General features: G+C 32.1%; 3 protein-coding genes across 5 annotated transcripts; all 3 read right to left on the minus strand.

Annotated features, from left to right (window-relative positions):
• Positions 1-1,817: 1,817 nt before the first annotated feature.
• On the minus strand, positions 1,818-3,537 carry LOC108819691 (protein TIFY 11A-like). Its single transcript, XM_018592741.2, has 4 exons — positions 3,088-3,537; positions 2,681-2,786; positions 2,306-2,602; positions 1,818-2,176 (listed from the first exon to the last, which is right to left on the minus strand). Exons 1-4 carry the CDS (start codon positions 3,257-3,259, stop codon positions 1,969-1,971), a joined length of 783 nt encoding a protein of 260 aa, XP_018448243.2. The 5' UTR covers positions 3,260-3,537; the 3' UTR covers positions 1,818-1,968.
• Positions 3,538-6,332: 2,795 nt separating this feature from the next.
• LOC108821627 (protein LAZY 2-like) lies at positions 6,333-7,997 on the minus strand. Its single transcript, XM_018594626.2, has 5 exons — positions 7,895-7,997; positions 7,089-7,684; positions 6,828-7,014; positions 6,680-6,747; positions 6,333-6,588 (listed from the first exon to the last, which is right to left on the minus strand). The coding sequence occupies exons 1-4, from the start codon at positions 7,959-7,961 to the stop codon at positions 6,728-6,730; spliced, it is 870 nt and encodes a 289-aa protein (XP_018450128.2). The 5' UTR covers positions 7,962-7,997; the 3' UTR covers positions 6,333-6,588; positions 6,680-6,727.
• A 4,082-nt stretch (positions 7,998-12,079) lies between these two features.
• Positions 12,080-13,275, minus strand: LOC108831448 (probable nucleoside diphosphate kinase 5). Of its 3 annotated transcripts, none has more exons than XM_018604997.2 (5): positions 13,122-13,275; positions 12,762-12,971; positions 12,575-12,682; positions 12,335-12,444; positions 12,080-12,246 (listed from the first exon to the last, which is right to left on the minus strand). In XM_018604997.2, exons 1-5 carry the CDS (start codon positions 13,190-13,192, stop codon positions 12,212-12,214), a joined length of 534 nt encoding a protein of 177 aa, XP_018460499.1. In that variant the 5' UTR covers positions 13,193-13,275; the 3' UTR covers positions 12,080-12,211. The 3 variants fall into 3 exon arrangements, with proteins under 3 accessions (XP_018460499.1, XP_018460498.1, XP_018460500.1); XM_018604996.2 differs by having other exon boundaries at positions 12,335-12,465; XM_018604998.2 differs by having other exon boundaries at positions 12,335-12,465; positions 12,762-12,963; positions 13,122-13,254.
• Between the last annotated feature and the right edge of the window lie 4,901 nt (positions 13,276-18,176).

Below are 18,176 nucleotides of genomic sequence, written 5' to 3' on the forward strand. Positions count from 1 at the left end.
TTATTTTAAGATAATGATAACTTATCAGTTAAACCACCAAAATTATTTAGTAATTAATATTAATAATTAAACATAATATATGACTAAACCTATAACTATGGAGAGCATGACTAAATATGCGGGCATAATTATATTTTAAATATTTATTATTTCAAAATTATAATAATAAGTTATTATTTATGTTATCAAAAATTAAATTAAGCATCAAAATTTTATGTATGATAAAAAGTTTCCATAAAAAGTAAATACATTTATTATTGTGTTGGAATTTAAAAAACACTCACATATTTGAAATATTTTAGAAAATAAATTTATACAAATGTTTTTGATTGAATAATATGTAATTGTAAATTGTTTTTATATTTTATTTTTTCAACTTTTTAATTAAAAAATATTATTTTCAGATAACAACAAAATATATGTAAGAATTATCTTTTTTGAAAATATTAATTTATATTATAATATAACATATAAATATAATATTATTAACTTAAACTTTTAAAATTAAAAAATATTATTTTCAGATAACAAATTAATATATGTAAGAATTATCTTTTATTTTTTACAATATTAATTAATTTATAATCTATATAGCACATAAATATAATATTATTAACTTAAAATTCGTTTTTAACTTTAATTTTTTTACAAATATTATTTTCTGATAAAAACACAATATATTAACTTAAAATTTTTTTTTAACTTTAATTTTTTTTACAAATACTACTTTCAGATAACAACACAATATATATAAAAATTATCTTTATATATTTTGACAACATTAATTATAATCTAATATAACATATAAACATAATATTGTTAATGTAAATATAAACTTCGTTTTTAATTATATAATAAGTTATATATAAAATCATTAAGGGTAATAACGACATTAACCGCTCTAACTTTTAACGTGAGAGCTTCGTTGCAAAAAATCATTTCGCAAATAATAGTATAGATTGTCACATTATCTCTCCAACCTTGGAATGTCGTGTGAATTTATTTTTAAAATATGTTATTTACAAATTTATTATATTCAATTATATAAGAATATAATAGTGAAACATAATATTAAAATTTTATAAAGTAATTCAAATTCCTAAATTATTTCTATAAATAATTTTAAGTAACTCTTAAGTAATATATTTTACTATAATGATTGACTGGTCTTATGTAATTACTAGAAATCTATAATTTCTTTTGGTATGAAGATCTAAATAAATGAATCCGATCAGGCATGCATCTTCGTTAAATAAATGAGATATATTTAGTATGAAATTCTACGTTGGTATGCATTATTACAGCACTGTTATGATATCTTGTGGAGAAGTTTTTTTATAGTAAACTAAGAGAATATAAAAGGGACCAGAAATGTCGAAGAGATAAACATTTACTAAACTGATCAAATCACATCACGCACTCAAAAATCAAAATCCACTATGAAAAACCCGAAAACAGTATATCACAAGAGAAGTCAACAACCTTTTGAAGCTTTACGGCTTACAAAAATACTGTAAGCAAAGTCACTCTCTCATTTGCATTTTCACTCCAACAAGACATAATTTATCCATCATAAATTAGGTTAGGTAATTCTAACTGGCAAAACTGATAAAATTGAAGTCGATGCCAAAAAAATTGTAATATAATTCGCTACAATCTCATGTAACTGATGTAATTTACAAAATGAATTTCGCTATAATAAAAGCCACAGTTACATTATCCAAATTAGATCTTGTTTAGAGTATAATTGTCAATCAAAATGTTATAACTTGCTTCGAAAGACCAAATTTAAACTTCACTATAATTTGCAAATCAAATTGTTATAAATTGCATCTAAATTTACTATTGCATTTATAAATATTCAAGTTAAAAATGATTACAAACTTTAGTACAAAGCAAAAATAACTTGAAATAAGTCAGACGATAATCTTAAGTTTAAGTTTCTTACAAATATTTAACAAAATTTGATTATAGCCTAAGTTCGAGATCTTTCGAACATTGGCCTTCTTCCTTAACTTCCATTAACATATCTTTATCACATTCTGGTTTGGGTTGAGCTGGTCGTTGTGACGACTGTCCCTGCTCTAGCTGTTGACCAGGTACATTATCTGGCTTGGGAGGATAGTGATGAGAACCAGCGTTTTGGTTAACTTGGTATGGAGCTCTAGCCACAGCTCTGTGATGAAAAAATAAATAATGAAAATTATCACGTGACTATCTATCGTGGTTTTGATTGAATACTAGGATAATGTTGGAGCACTTATAGTTGTCAAATAATATTTTGAACAAGTCAAGTTAAGTTTACCTGTCTTTACGTTTAGCAAAGAATCGATGTAAGGAAGCTCTACGTGCTATACGTTCCACGAGCTGGTTTTGTTGTTGCTGCTGTTGATTGACATCCGCAGAATCTGAGGGCTCGTTGAGATCAGGAAGAACCATGTTGCTTTTGTTGTTGTTTTGGACATTAACTTCAGTAACAGGCTTGGCCTGTTTTGCTACTTGTATTATCTCTTTAGCTTTGTCTGAAGGAAACTCATTGTATACTAAAACTTTTCCTCCAAAGAAGATTGTCAGCTGGGAACTTCCCGGATCTGATGGTTCACTGTAAACCAAAATCCGGTTTCAGAAAAACCCCATTTAAAACCGGAATAGCAACAAGTGTTATTATTATAGACCTCACCTGATATTGGTAGCTTTGGCTTTGCCTCCAGATAAGCTAGAGGGTTCGCCTAAGACGTTAAGGGCTTTGATTTCCGAATTTGCCTTGTGCATCACATTTTGTTTGTCTGAATAAAGAGAATAAACACTATTGTCAGCTTTATTGGAATCAAGCGAATAAACTCTACAAAAATAATTATTATTTTTTGCGATTCATGAACCGTATCAGTTTCCGAAATCAACTAAATTATCTTCTTATTTCTTTTCCTGGTTACATATTACAAAAGGAGTTAATTCGAGTTTTAAGTTTTTAAGGAACTGACTTGCAAATGAATAAATAAAAAACAGACTTTACTTCTTTTTTTTGAATGAAGAACAGACTTTACTATTACAAGTGACGGACGTGAGAGCTAGGAACATATAAAGTACCTTGTTGATCAGAGTTTCCAGGTAACCCTAGATCCTCCGGCTTTCGGACTAATCCAAGATCTATATTCCCGAAACTACCCTTCTCCTTCAAGTAACGGCTGAGCAAACTACATCTCCGGGTAAAGTTAAACTTCTCCGGCGGTTGTGCCTTACCATCTTCATTTCTCAACATATTGTGGAAGAAAGAATACAAGTGGGATTGCCCTTTTTCGAAAGAAAAAAATACAAGTGGGATTCGTCGAGCTCGCTCATGTGTTTTATAAACTCATTTTCTGTGGCTTTTAATAGCCTCAAATAAATAAATAAAAATGAAAATGATATTTTATTTTTGTTTTTATTTTCTTATTCTTCTTTTTTTCAGTATGTGGTAATTCTACTTTTTATTCATAAATGAAAATTCAGATATTTGGCAATAAATAAATATTCCTCGTGTGAAAGAGAGAGGAAATTTCATAACAATAACAAAGTTAATGGTAGTAATCCATCGCTAGTTATTTATTGTTAAAAGTTTGGTATAACAAATCTGTCGCCTATCTTTTTATTTAAATATGCTCACATGTTTTTGTTTAGTTTGGTACAGAATATCTGTTTATGGATATTGGACGGTCAGATTTTAGACTAAACAAATGTTTTTTTTTCAATTAGAATTTCCCGCACGTTTTCCTTGAGCGTAAAGAGTTACACACCGACGACCACGTTATCAAACGCCGTTAGCCAATCTGCTACATATTCATAAAGAAACCCCAAAGATGTTTATAACTACGAAACTGCCATTCCACAAGAGCTCAGCCTAAGCTATCGTTGTGGCATTATCGTAGTTAGAACTCATATTCATGGGACTTTTCATGCGTTACAAGAACTTGTTAGTAAACTTTAACGGTCGTACAAAAAAAGTTAAACTTTAATGGAAACTCGAATAGAATAGTACGTGGGCCGTGTGGGGGCTCTGTCTCGTAATTTCCGGAGTTCCGTGTGAAAAAAATTCAAAAGTATGGCACTTGTCTGAGACCCGACAGAAGATTAAAAAAACACGTGAGTTAAATAGAGTCATCTGTTATGATTAGGACAAGTCGCGCAATATCATACGAAGCACTCGCGACAGTAATGTGTGATTTGCATTTTTCCCCACGAGAGAAGGCAAATCTTTTGATCCCACCTAATACGATTAGTCAAGAAAAACAAAACTAATGGCTAAAGGGATTAATTGACCTAACTGCCCCTTTCACGGATGCAATAATCAATACGTTGCTTCATGATTACGACTCGTTAGAAAAAACGTGTTCAGGTAAAATGATATTTTTCTAAAAAGAGAGAATAAAAGTATGGTCGCTGGGACCTTCATGATGTGGAGCTTGATTGATCTTTCGATTGTATTTTTGAATTTCTTTCTTCCGAGATTCCTAGGAAGTTGTGGCTCTCAGAATTTCTTTACGTTTTTGTTAGCAATGTATATAAAATGGCTTGGGCTGAAACTTTCAGTTCCGTATGTTTGAGATTCTTCGGAAGTGTGATTCCAAACTTTGGGCCGAAATAGCCATAACTAGCTGTTACATATTCTCCCTTGGATCCTTTGATCTTTATGGCTCACGAGGAACACTTTGGTTATCGAGAATAAACTCCTCATCGCCGAGGAAACTGCAACAAGAGCAATACGCTTAGCTTTGGAGTGGAACAAAGCGCAAGGAAAAGAAGTAACAGCTACAGCCTTACCAAGAAGGATTGGAAACCAAGATAGGATCAGAGCATCACAGAATATGCAGGTTGGAGCGATCACATACAAGACAGATGCAGCTTGGAGTAAAGAGCGCAACAGAACGGGCTTGGCGTGGAACTTCACAGGCCCCTCTATCTCGGCTCCAATCGAAGGATCGATATCACAAGCTTACATCTCTTCCCCTTTCGTTGCGGAAGCATTAGCGGTAGTAACAGCTCTCGGATCGGCAAGAGACCAGGGCTTCTCCCACATCAAAGTCTTCTCAGACTGTTCAACGCTCATCGGAGCAATTAATGGATCGAACCAGAGGAAAGAGTTGATCGGAATCATCACTGACATCCGCTCAATCTCATCTGGATTCACCTCTATCTCTTTCTCTCACTTTGCAAGAACCGAAAACACTTTGTCGGATTCTCTGGCCAAATCGGCCCTTCGTCTCTCTGTTTTGCAACCCTTAGTGGGCTAACGATCGGGTTATTTGGGCCTTACCCCCCCCCCCCCCCCCCCCCCCCCGCCTTTTTATTTTTATTATGGAATTATTAAAGTGACAAAAAAAAAGAACTTCTGAGAAAGCAAGTCAAAAAAATTATACACCAATGTTTTAGTGCTAAAGAGATAGTTTAGTTTATGAATTCATTGTTTTATTTTGAAAGCACTTACTACTACTAATCGAGGAGAACGGGGAAGTTATCAAGAGGTTATGGACTTATGGTTTTCTCCTCATCCTGAGAAAATCTTCATATTTTTTGGTAATTGATTGGGACCTCTAACATATATATATATATATATATATATATAGTACACCGAGAAGAAACTAGAAGAAGTACTACAAATAACTTAACTAAACGCACAAAAGAACGTAATGTTGAAGAAGAAATATCTATCTTATTAAAACAGAAATATTCTGTTGGACCTAACATTTATTTTGTAAGTTTTTAAATTAAATACATCTTTATACTTTATAGTTAAACATACATTAAATCACTAATGTTCCTTTCTTTATACTACTATCCATGTTTCCAAACAATATACTTATTTCTTTATAATACTATCAATGTTTCCAAATAATATACTTATTTCTTTATACTACTATCAATGTTTCCAAACAATATATTTTTTATACTACTATCAATGTTTCCAAATAATACAATAATTAATCTTAGTTATTTTATATCTATCATTTTCTCTTTAAAATTTTGTAGAAACGTCATAATTTCATAAATTGCAAAATAGTGAACTTTAAAATTTCGATTATAAGATTACAAATTATGAAACTATTACAATTTAAATCCAATTAGATTACATATCGGTCATCCATCAGTTCAATCGGTTAGTCTCGGGTTTTAGTGATTTTTTAATTGAATATTTTAAAAACATAAATTGAATTGTCAGATCTCCGAATTAACCAGTACAATCACAATCGGGTTGAATTTAAAAATACTGATTTAAATACAAAAATATTTTAAATACACACTCTTTAAAAATTACCAAAATGTTTGTTAAATTTTTAATAAAATTTTTCATCGTAAAATATCCCGCGCTTCAGAAGCGCGGGTCAAAATCTAGTTCATCTTTAAAACTTAAGGTTGTCCACCTTAACATTACACAAATGATCACTTACATACACACATGTATATATGTTTCAAGAACATGTTTGCTTCTATGGGCCCAAATGCCCACATATCAAATCATGCAAAAAAACAAGAAGGTATTCATACATACACGTGCAGATGCATTAAAAAAATCATCTAAAACAAGACTTGTTTCATTATTCTCTGAGTTTGAATCTGCATAAATGATCAAATAAAACATCTCACATAAGCTTTAGATAAGAGAAACATAGAACGTTAAGAGATTGTCTTGTTAAGTCTTAATTACCTGTACGCTGAATACATTCTTGCAAGGGTTTGAAGGACGAAGGTTGCATCAGATCTCAAGAACTATGACTGTAATCAAAACAAGATAGAATCAGCTCTTATTTGTTTATGATATTACTAAATTTAATGAGGATCTGATGAAAACTCACAGTCCGAATCTGTTTTGACCCATTTATGTCCATCGCTACTACTTCTTCTTTCGTTGGTTTCTTCTTCTTCTTCACTCTTCAAAGAGAGTTTTTTCTTGCCTTGCAAGCATCTCTCTGTTGTTGATGATGTTGTTGGTTTCGACGAGGACTGAGCATTAATCTTTTTATGTAGCATCATCTTCAACAACTGTAAATTGATATTTGATTAGAGACAACCAAAATATTATATATTTGAATAAAATTATATATACTCTTTTTTACCTTCTCCATTCTTGATTCTTGAAGCGTGTCTCTCAAGCTAGGGCTCGGGGATGTAGAAAACCCATCTGCACATACAAAGATCTTCTTGAAAAGATATGAGACAGACGTCTTGCTTATGTCTGTCCTCTTCTTGCTTTCGATAGAAATCTCTTTGCATCTACCAAGAATAACATTAATTGTTCGCTCCATATCTTCACTCTCTTCAGATGAATCCACAACAGCGCAGAGTGCATTGCTGATTCGCCTCTCCACATCTAAACTCGATGGGCAGTTCAAGAACCTATCCAAAGGAAGATTTTTCATGAGCTCTCTATTCACATCAGACTTCCTTTTCTTAGTTCTTGATAAAATTTTCATCAACTCCTTTTGCAACTTCTTGGCCTCCTCCGGAGTAAAATCTTCAATGTCATCAGAGGAAGAAGTCTCTTCTTCTTGCTCGGAATGCGAGATAGATTTCTTCTCTGGTTCTATCTCTTCATCAACATTATTGCTTTCGTTTTGGCTCACACCGTTGCTTGTTGAACCAAACGTTCCAATAGCAAGCAGCGCGTGAGGCCAGTCGCTAAACTCCTCTCTTGCCTCTTGCTTCACATGATCTAAAAACAATATTCAAGAAACAAAAATCAGATGACCACCAATCAAATAAGAAGAAGAAAAGACAAGAATCTTTGTTAAATAAGGTCCGAAATCAAGATTTAATTAGGACAACAAATATTAAAGAGACAAGAATCCTGGTGGATTGGCTGCACATATCCCTAGCAGACAACAGAATCTTGAAGTTAAGATTTATGAAAGTAAGTTCTTACGAGAAGAAGCGGAGGAAGTGCTTGTTCTGTTATAATCCCCATGTTTTGCATTTTGCTTGTTCAGCATCCATCCTAAGAACTGAATACATCAAGGAAAAAAAATTTAGAAACCAAATGAAAAAATAAAACAAATCAATGAAAACATGGTATCATGTATTATGTATATCATATACTAAATTCAAAGGACCACAAAACTGACCTTCATGTTTTTTAATGATCTTCTGTGACAAAAGAGATTGAATGTATATATGTATTAAGTTACTTGTGAATTGCTATTGGTTATTATAGAGATAAATTGGGAGAGAGTCTTAGACAAGTTGGACTAAGATTGATGAATTTGATGTTGTTCAAGTTCCAAGTTTGACTATTTAAACGAGAGGGTTTCAAGTTTTTAAAAAATAAAACTTTTAAACTGTTCTTTGTAATCTTGTGTTCAGATATCATCTCACTGTTGCTACTTTATACAACTCACAAGCTCACTCATACTAAAGCACATATCCCCACGTAACCAACGAGTCCACCAACATTCTTCTACATTTTACTACGGCCCACAGATTAACATTAATTCGTTTTTTTAGAAAAAGCTTAATTAAGTTTAAGCCCGTGTATTGGAGAGAACGTCACGGCTTTGATCTCGGCTCATCATACACTGTGGGCGTGGAGCAACCTTGACGATATATAGAAGTTAGACTAGTTTTCGATATGTTTTACCAGTCAAAGTTCTAAGAACGAGAAATAATTGAATCCCTAGACATGCATTACATTGAATGGTTAGTACGGTGACACGGAATGGGTTCTCCTCAAGTTTTGTTAAATAATAAATTACTTATAAACTTGTGTCTAGTTTACATAATTGGGCACGTTGCTAATCCGACCACTATTCATATGGGCATATGCAAAAGAGTAGATATAAAGGATAATTAACCTTACTTATCGAAAGAAGTGTTTCAAAATTAATATTAGCTCTGTTTCATAAATAATGTCATTTTTTATTTTTTGCTTCAAACTTTTTTTTTGTTATTCTTTTCTAAAATCAAATCTTTATTTTTACTTTTAAATAACTGATAAAAATTTAGTTAAATCATTTTGTTTTAATAATTATATAATAAATAAGAATATATTAGTATATTTTATTATTTTTTTAATCTACGTGGAATATGTTTAAGTGAATTTTTTTATGAAATTGATAGAGTAATTAACTTAGTTTACGGATGGATTAATTAACTTAGTTTATAGATGAGACAAGGAAATTAACTTATGTTATCTGGTCCCAAAGTTCTAGATTTTATTACCATATAAAAGAGAATTAATCATAGTTATCGAAAGTAGTATTACAAAATTAATAATTAACTCATTTTATAGGTGAGGCAAAAAATTAAGCCTGTGTTCTCGTGTCTCAAAGTTTTATATTTTATTTATGTAATTGTATGTTTAGTCGATATTCTTTTTGTTTTCAAATGTAGATAGTTTTAGCAAAAAAAAATTGTTTCACAATATACGTAGTTTACATATTTTAATACACTTTTTCATTTATTAGATACTGTGTGACCAATGAAATAATGTTAAATTTTTTATAATTGATTAAATAATATTTATTTAAATAACAACTTTCTAAATATTTGTGTTTTTAGATAAAATTACTTACAATTAGAAACGGATATAGAATATTATTTATAGACATGTAATTATAGCTTATTTACGTAATGCATCTAGCCATCACATTCACATATTTGGACGTGAGCAGGTTGGCAAAGATTTTCCTCAAATCCACCAACGGAGAAAGGGTCCCGACCAAAACTCAAGGCGAAGTGACTAAATTATGAGCCCATACGAATTACAAAGTATTTGCACACTTTGAAACGTAACGAAATTACTTCCTTGATGGTAATGGAGACCATTATACATGACTACATGTTGCTATTCAAATCATATGAATATTTAAGTCAGTCATAGTTCATTTACATGCTCGTATCCTTTAGGACGAGTGCTGGTTACGGAAAGTATGTATATATATATACTTATAGTAAGCTGCATTTAACCTAGACAAATAAATTGGTGTCAGTTCAGTCTCGTAACTCATAGCTTACAAAACAAACGTCAAACAATATATAATAAAGACAAGCCGGTTAAGTCCAAGTTTAGACATGTCTACTACACAATGTATTATTGATCAATTATATATCCGCAATAGTGTTAGATATTATGGGAAAACTATTAAAAATCTGTAAAGTGCTAAAGTTGTTTTCAAAAAGTGCATAAAGATCTAATAGAAAGAGTCAGAAAGAAAGAAAAAATAACGAAAATCCATGTAAAGAGCTCTGCAATGTTCCCTTTAACTCTTTTATTTTCTATATATAAGGGCAAGTGTCCTATATTTCTTAACTCTTGCACCAACGACATGAAAATATTCTTTTAAAATAATACTCCCACCTATATGGACCAGTCAAAATAGGCTTTCTACTTGCTTACAGGGTATGTAAATAAATCAAATAAAAATGATTGTCAAAGTAATAGAATTGCTTTTATTTAAAAAAAAAAGGTGATAGAATTGCATGTTACCAAATGAACTAACATCACTGGTTTTATGGATTGGGAAACATTTCCTTGGGTCTCCATGAAACTTTGTCTTCTACGTTCTAGAATTTTTTTATTTAATTACTAAGTATACTTCTATTTATACTTACTTTAGCAAACCCGAGAATCACTGAATAAAAAGTTGGACGTTAAACCGAATGTTTATAGTGGCATCACACTGACACGCGCACACACACCCTTAATAATGTACTAAGTTAAGAATGAGTGGGGACATTGGGACAATAATTAGGATTAGGGACCACTCTAGAAGTGATTAATATGTGGTTCAACCAGTTAATACGTTGCCCAAACTCTTGTGAAATGTGATTAACACAAAATCTAGGGAGTTCTTAAGATGTCTTTTATGATTTTCAACCTGTACACGTGTTAGACATCTAGATTCTAATTCCTTTTACTTTAGAGAAACTTGGAAATAGAGATTTATATATTTGAAATTCATCATGTTGTTGTTAATGGATGCCCAGTCGTCACGCGATTCGTCAGCATGCGACTAGACGTTAAATAGACAGAATAAAGTTATCGGTTAAGTACCAACAAGATATTAGAGTATCAAATTATACAGATATCATGTTGTTGAATAAAGTCATTGGAACGTAAACCGGCGGCCACCACTCCTGGCCCATGCAGTCTCTTGAACCGCAAGCACCATCTTTATTTAACAGCCAGTGCACTATACCGGAAATTATATTAAAAATATAATATTTCATCGTGATTTATAATTACTTGCAAGATATCAGAAATGATTTTCTAAACTGTAAGTATATCATTAATTTTAAACAAATGTTAAATTAATTCTGGATAATTTGATAAAAAGAATGTGCCCACATTTTAGTGATATAGCGGCCAAAACAACTTTTTACCTTTTTGCATATATTATTGTATTCCAAAATGTATTACATTTGTTAGTACAAATTTCTCAAGTGTTAGACATCTAAAAACTAAAATTTCCCAAGAAAAACGAACCAGTAGTGTTGGCCTATACCCTATTCTCCATTCAATTCGTCAATTACATTACAAAGGTTATAAGATAGGGAGGCAAAGAGAGAAACATACCGAGATGACAAATGCACGAGGACCGAAGAACGATGGAAGAAAGGACGTGAGGAACTGTTAGGGACGAGGCATTCTTTTTTTTTTGTCACAAATTGAGATTTATATATAAAACGGGCCAAGCCCAAATACATGATTCCGACTCAAATACCCGGTCCAAACAACATGTAATTCAAAAACAAACCAAGTCAAACCAACACCAATTTACTCCAACCCTAATAAACCGGACTTTACACGAGCCAAACCAGTACCGACACAACCGAACCACGTGTCTTGCATCTGCCGCCCTAAAACACCACGCGTCTCGCCCGCGACGGAACGAGGCATTCTATTTGAGGAATGTTTTCTTCTTCTCTTATTTTTTTTCCCTTTCTACGCTTTTTGTTCTCTTCTTCTCTTCTACAAATTAATCAAATATAAAAAATAATAGGCCTTTGCACATCTCATCCTAATACCTGGGCTAGGCCTGAGTTATCCAGAACAAATAGCCACGGAAAACAAAAGCATCGGATGTCTAATTCTATGTAATCTGGGTGGTAATAATACAACTGTTCCCAAAATTCATAAAGTTCACTCGAAATTAATGAACATTTGTTATGAAACAGTATATGTGAGACTATATAGATTAAACAACAGTTACAAGATTACAAAGAGAACACGTTTTTGTGTTTTCTAAAGTTCATCATGTTGGTGGGAAGCGATGTCATCTGCAAACATCAGAATTGATTTGGTTTGGTCAGTGATTCTAAACAAATAACACAGAACCAAAGAAAGTGTAATAAGACAGTACTAAACCTGAAACAACATCCTCGAAGAAAAACTTTATCTCTCTCTCAGCTGATGATGTTGAATCGGAGCCGTGCACACAGTTTCTTTGCGAGTCCTTACCACATAATGCTCTGATGCTGTAAGAACAAGACAAAGAGCTATACAGTATACATGATAGAAGAGCAAACCTAATGAGTCATAACAAGTCAACGAACAATCTTCAAATGATACAGCTTACGAAATAGAAAGAGAAAAAAAAAAACAAACCTGTGAGGATGAGATATCTTAGCCTTTTGAGCATCCGTAGGCCCGATTAAACCACGCCAATCAGAAACCGCGTCTCTCTTCTCCAACACCATCGCCAACACCGGACCACTTGTTTCAAAACAGTAGTTCACACGGATTTAGCAAAAAGCAGACAAAAAGCAAAGATGCACACCAAAACATGCTTCACCTTGTCATGTAAGAAACAAGATCAGGAAAAAAGCTCCTCGACGAGTGCTCTTCGTAAAACGCGGAAGCTGTCTCCTTGTCAAGCTGAGTAAGCCTCTCATTGACAATACTGAAACCGGAATCGACGATGATCATTTTGATCTCCTCGGTGTAGTTACCAGAGACTCCATCTGGCTTTATCATACCCAGTGTTCTCTCTTTACCTAAACACCTAAACAGTTTTAGCTCATCAAAAGTCCAATCAAGTAAACAAAACCCTAATTTACATAGTTTTTTCAATTGGATCTAAAACCCAACTCCCAGATCCAATCCAATCAAATAGAGTTCAAACGGAAATTGCCGCCTAGCTTTTCTAGCTCACCTGACGGACGGCGACAAGGAGACAGAGACAAGAACGAGGAGGAACACTATGTGAGGTGCGAATCCTGACATCGAACTTGATCGGAGTTCAGAAACGCGCGGTGGCTGTCAAGGCGCGTTGAACTCTAAAACGCGCTTTTTAATTTACTCAAATCACGGTTGAATCTCCTTATTACAATCAGTCTGTTTTCTCGATTTGGGCCGGTTTTAGCCTATTTAAAATTAAGCCCACCAACATATCCTTTTAGATAACAAGGCTATAGTGTCTTATGCATATTTTTGCACTTTTTCAAAAAAAAAAAAGTTAATAAAAATGTATGAACTTTTAAGAACTTTTAAACTATTAAGCTATGGTGCTACAGCAAAATATGTAACTTTATATAATTATTTATATTCAACAACAGTTTATTAAAAATAATAGAATAAACCTGAAATTACAAAGCACCACTCACACAATGAAAGTACACCTCAAGAAGACAAGGAGAGCTTACACCTGTTGTTTAAAATGAAAGATGCGATTGCTCATCATTTGATGGACTTCAGAGAGGAGAGAAGCCATAGGAGAAGTGGCTAAGGTGAAAGATGAGTTTAACACCGAGGCAACGAGCCAAAGAGCGATCATTAGGGAAGAACGAAAGCAACCGAGTGGTGTACCATAAGTTTGAGAGAAACCAGACTCAGCTAGAATTTAGTTCAGAGTGGTTAAGCGCAAGTGTTAAAAATTAACTAATTATGAAAAGGTAAAAATGTTAAATAAAACTTGGACGGTGGAAGACGCACATGACCCCTAGATTGGATGCATTCATGGGCCGAAATTTACACAGACGTCTCATTCGTGTAGCATTCAAATTCCAAAGGTCCACCAAAATCGGACCTCACAATTTAGGCTTTTAAAAAATAAACCACTAAAATGATATTGACATGTAACTATAATTTACTTGGATTCGTTGACACTTGAAAAAAACATCTCTTGATCGAATTCTTATTTCTGCCTGATACCCAAGACACATATATGTGTTGGTTGGACGGTGCACTGCAAATACGTATTAACTAAAAAGATCAGTTTTCTTGTATACCATATCATATATTATATTTAAATGAACAGTTATACAGCTCGATGTTAGAACGCAGAGCCTTTTTTTTTGAGAATGCAGAGCTTATTTATTAGTTATTCTGGGATGTTAGATTGAATACATACGTAAATATAGAAGTACTATCTATGAAATGTTTTCAACTGAAATTAGGCACAAGTAATTGATTTTTATGGATTTGTTTTTGATTAAAAAAATTTGTGGATTTTTATTTTGTTTCTACATCACATCGCCTATATTATTGTCACTATATACACGCTGACAATAAAGTTGACATTTTGACATGTTCATTTATAATTGTTATATAATATATAAACTGTTGGTAAATTTTCAAAATTTTCTTTAAAGTTACCATGAAATATCAGTTATAAATCAGTCTGATCTCTTAGGTATGCTTTTTTTTGGAGCAATCTCTTAGGTATCCAAAATATTGAATATTTAGCAATTTAGAGTGTATCGACAACTAAAACTAAAACCATTATGAAAAATATTATTATCCTCAGCTCATAGTGAATCTTGTAGTTACTGGATTATTATTATTTCAGTTTACATCAATATCTTATTTACTTGAGCGGTAATTTTGTTGGACGGTGCAAGATTATAAAGGAGGTGGCTAGATAATCCGTCAAGAAGCTGCGCGATTAGCTTTTCTGCCCATCAAAATAGACCTGAATAGATACGTTTTCTGATCGTTCCCATTATGAATGTTGCACTCAATTTCTCCTAACGTCGTCTACCTTTTTGTATTTCAAAAGTAATTAGGGTTTTAATAATATGATAACACTTGCTATTGAAAATTGCTACAACGAAGCTGCTATTTTAACGGGGTTAGGGCGACATTAAAAAATAACGACAGCAAAATTGTTTATATGTAATTGACACAGTAAAGATCAATTATCTAAGTTATTCTATAATTCAAGAACCAACTTTTGTTACTATGCCTTTTTACAAAAAAAGAAAAAACTTTTGTTATATCTTTTTTCAAAAAAAAAACTTTTGTTATATCTTATTAAGTATAAACTTAAAGCATACTCTCAACGCCACCCCTGAAAATTTTTGGAGGTCTACAATTTAGTAAAAGTTAAGTAAAAAAAGACTTATAGGCAAATGTTTCATAAACAAATAAGTTCAAATGGTAACTCTACGTGAAAACAGGTTTTTTTTTTTGCTAAAACGTGAAAACAGGTGTTTGTACTTTAATAAATGATAAATGATGTTTCAATCCCTTGTTTTCACGTAAACTAGTGTTTATTATTCTGTTTTTTAAACAAATTAACAACAAGAGGTTGAGGTACTATTACGTCATAAATTTTAGATTTATATGGGTATATGACAAGAAATGATTATTGGATATATGCATGCAGCATGCTCCACGTTGTATACGTACGTACCTCCACGTTGAAAGTTAGACCAACTCAATAATGTCAAAACGAGTCTCGCGAAATCAAATTAAAACCTCTTTAATACTGTAGTTAATTAAACATTTTAAAATTGTGTTGAATATTTATTTGACTTTATTGGTTATTCTTGTTTAATTTCTTTGACGAATGTGGTGAGTTTGACGTGTTGTTGGTAAATCTGAAACGAAGTAAAATACAAAAATGTTGACGTGTTACAATTAAGTCAAACAAATTATTTAAAGAAGATATAAAATGTTCGCAAAGTTCAAAGTTCGAACCATTGCATAATTCACACAGACACGCATTAATAATTTGTTTTAATATAATCAAAATATATATGAGATTTGTAATAGATAATTATAAAATTATTCTATGTTGTTGTGTCCATGAGACTTTTTGTCAGCCAATATGATATAAAACAATGTGATTCTGAGTTTAACAGAAAATGCAATTTTAACGGTTTACAGATGTAGTGTTTTGGGATTCACGAATTAAGAACATGAAGATTCGATTTTAATAAGTTGGTTCTCTAAAAAATTATCCAAAGAACCAAATGGTGATAAACTAGTGACAATCTTTTGGGGTTTGGTGTGTATCCACACTAATTTTGGGTTTGATTTTCGCTGGAACTAAATTGTCATCACTTGGTCCTTTTGGGTTTGGGCTTTCGTCCAAGTGGTTTATATGGTGGATCATAACAGATGATCGGTTCACCCCCTGACATTAGTCGGAAGGTATTCTAAACTCTGGTTAAGCAGTGTAGTACCCAGTCCACTCTATAGCACTAAATGCATTCCTCCTGAAACCGACCGGATCAGCCGATAGAGTTTATAAAAAAAAAAAATTCTCCAAAGATGGATCTGAAACTACTGAATTTTTTTTACTTTATATATTTATAAAGAAGCGTTTTCTCAACGGTTAAATTAAGAATGGAGAATGGGAAAATATATATATATTTTTTTATTAACCATAGATGATCCTAAAGGTTTTTTAGGCTCAAAGACTAGTTCCTCTGAAAAAAACGGCAATCCACGTATTCTTGCAATTTAACGTTAGTTAAACGAAATCGAATTCAGTACGGAAGCTCCAGCCGAAGTCACTTTACTACTAGACCAAGACAACTTGGTTAAGAAAATATATTTCTTTTGGTGTCAAAACTGTTTTTTTTTCTATGATATCACCGTCTTCTTGTCCTCCGATCCAGTAGTCACTCAACCGTAGAATTACATAAAAGATCAACGTTTACATGATTTACAAATTATGAACACTATCTAAGCTGAGTTGTACACAGTGGCGAATCTAGATGTAGATTTTAGTGGGTTCACAAAACTTATAAAATGAATGAATGAATATAATTCTGATAATTTATTTTTAATTTACCTTGTAGAATGATCAAGAACTGAAAAAATTAGTCTTGCACATGCCCCCATAGTCTTGTACTGTACCTGGCTTTGCCCCTGGTTGTACATTCTTTAAATAGTAAAAACAGTTCTAAAACGATTTAAAAAAAAAAACTGGCCTTAGAAACGATTTTTTAAAAAGAGAATTTGCACCATATACATTAAACTTTCTACCTAATTAGGTAGATACTCTAAATCTCATAAGATGTTACTTTGATTCTTAGACACCAAAGTATTAGATTGCTAATATGTAGGTTCTTTTGTATTATTAACCAATTGACTCTTCTTAAAATTGGTTATTAGTTCAGTTGATGCATACTTCATTGTTGGTGGGAAACCAAATAGAAATATGTCTCATACTTAGACGTTATATTTAATTCATAATTGGTTTATAGTTTTAGACAGAAGTTTTGTTTTTATCCTGCTAAAGTAAATTATATTTTATGTTATGTAGTAATTTCAACCTAAAGAAAACTAACCGATACACTGAATCAATTAGTCCACTGTCCATCACTCTATACTGGTGTGCTAGAAGTGGGAGTTTGCCTCAATAATCAATATATTGAATTCAAAATTTTGATTATTAAGTTTACAAAAAAAACAATTAACAGTGTTTTATAAAATAATAGAAGTTTCATTTTGAGCATATAGTACTTCTTTTATGCATCTAGTACATTTATGTCCCGTGTATTTGTTGATAAATTTTTCTTTCAGAATAATTTTGTGTGTGAAAAACTATTAAAAACTGTCAGACCCATTTTTCCTTTAATTCTTTCTCGAAACTGTTACCAACCGATCTTCAAAGGTCATTTGTCGAATTATTTATTTACTTCTCCTGGCTTATGTTACACTTTATAGTAATAATAAAATAAAAGGCCATGGTCAACTTTCTCCGGACGATAACCCTAACATTTAGGGGGTGATTAGTAGAGACAGTAGGAACCGTGGACAGCCATTTTAATTTCTACAACTTTTTTTTTTAAGTAATCATGCTTTTATTTTCAAAATTGAATCTAAAACCAAAATATTTTAAAAAGAAATATATTAGCTTTAAACATCACTTTCTCTAGAGATTTTATTTAGTGCTCTGAAAATTATTTATATCAAAATAAACTAAAGCTAAAGCTAAAAATCTAAAGCCTAAATTTTAGAGAAATAAAAAATG

The sequence above is a fragment of the Raphanus sativus genome, chromosome 8 (genome assembly GCF_000801105.2).
Source record: "Raphanus sativus cultivar WK10039 chromosome 8, ASM80110v3, whole genome shotgun sequence".
NCBI lineage: Eukaryota > Viridiplantae > Streptophyta > Magnoliopsida > Brassicales > Brassicaceae > Raphanus > Raphanus sativus.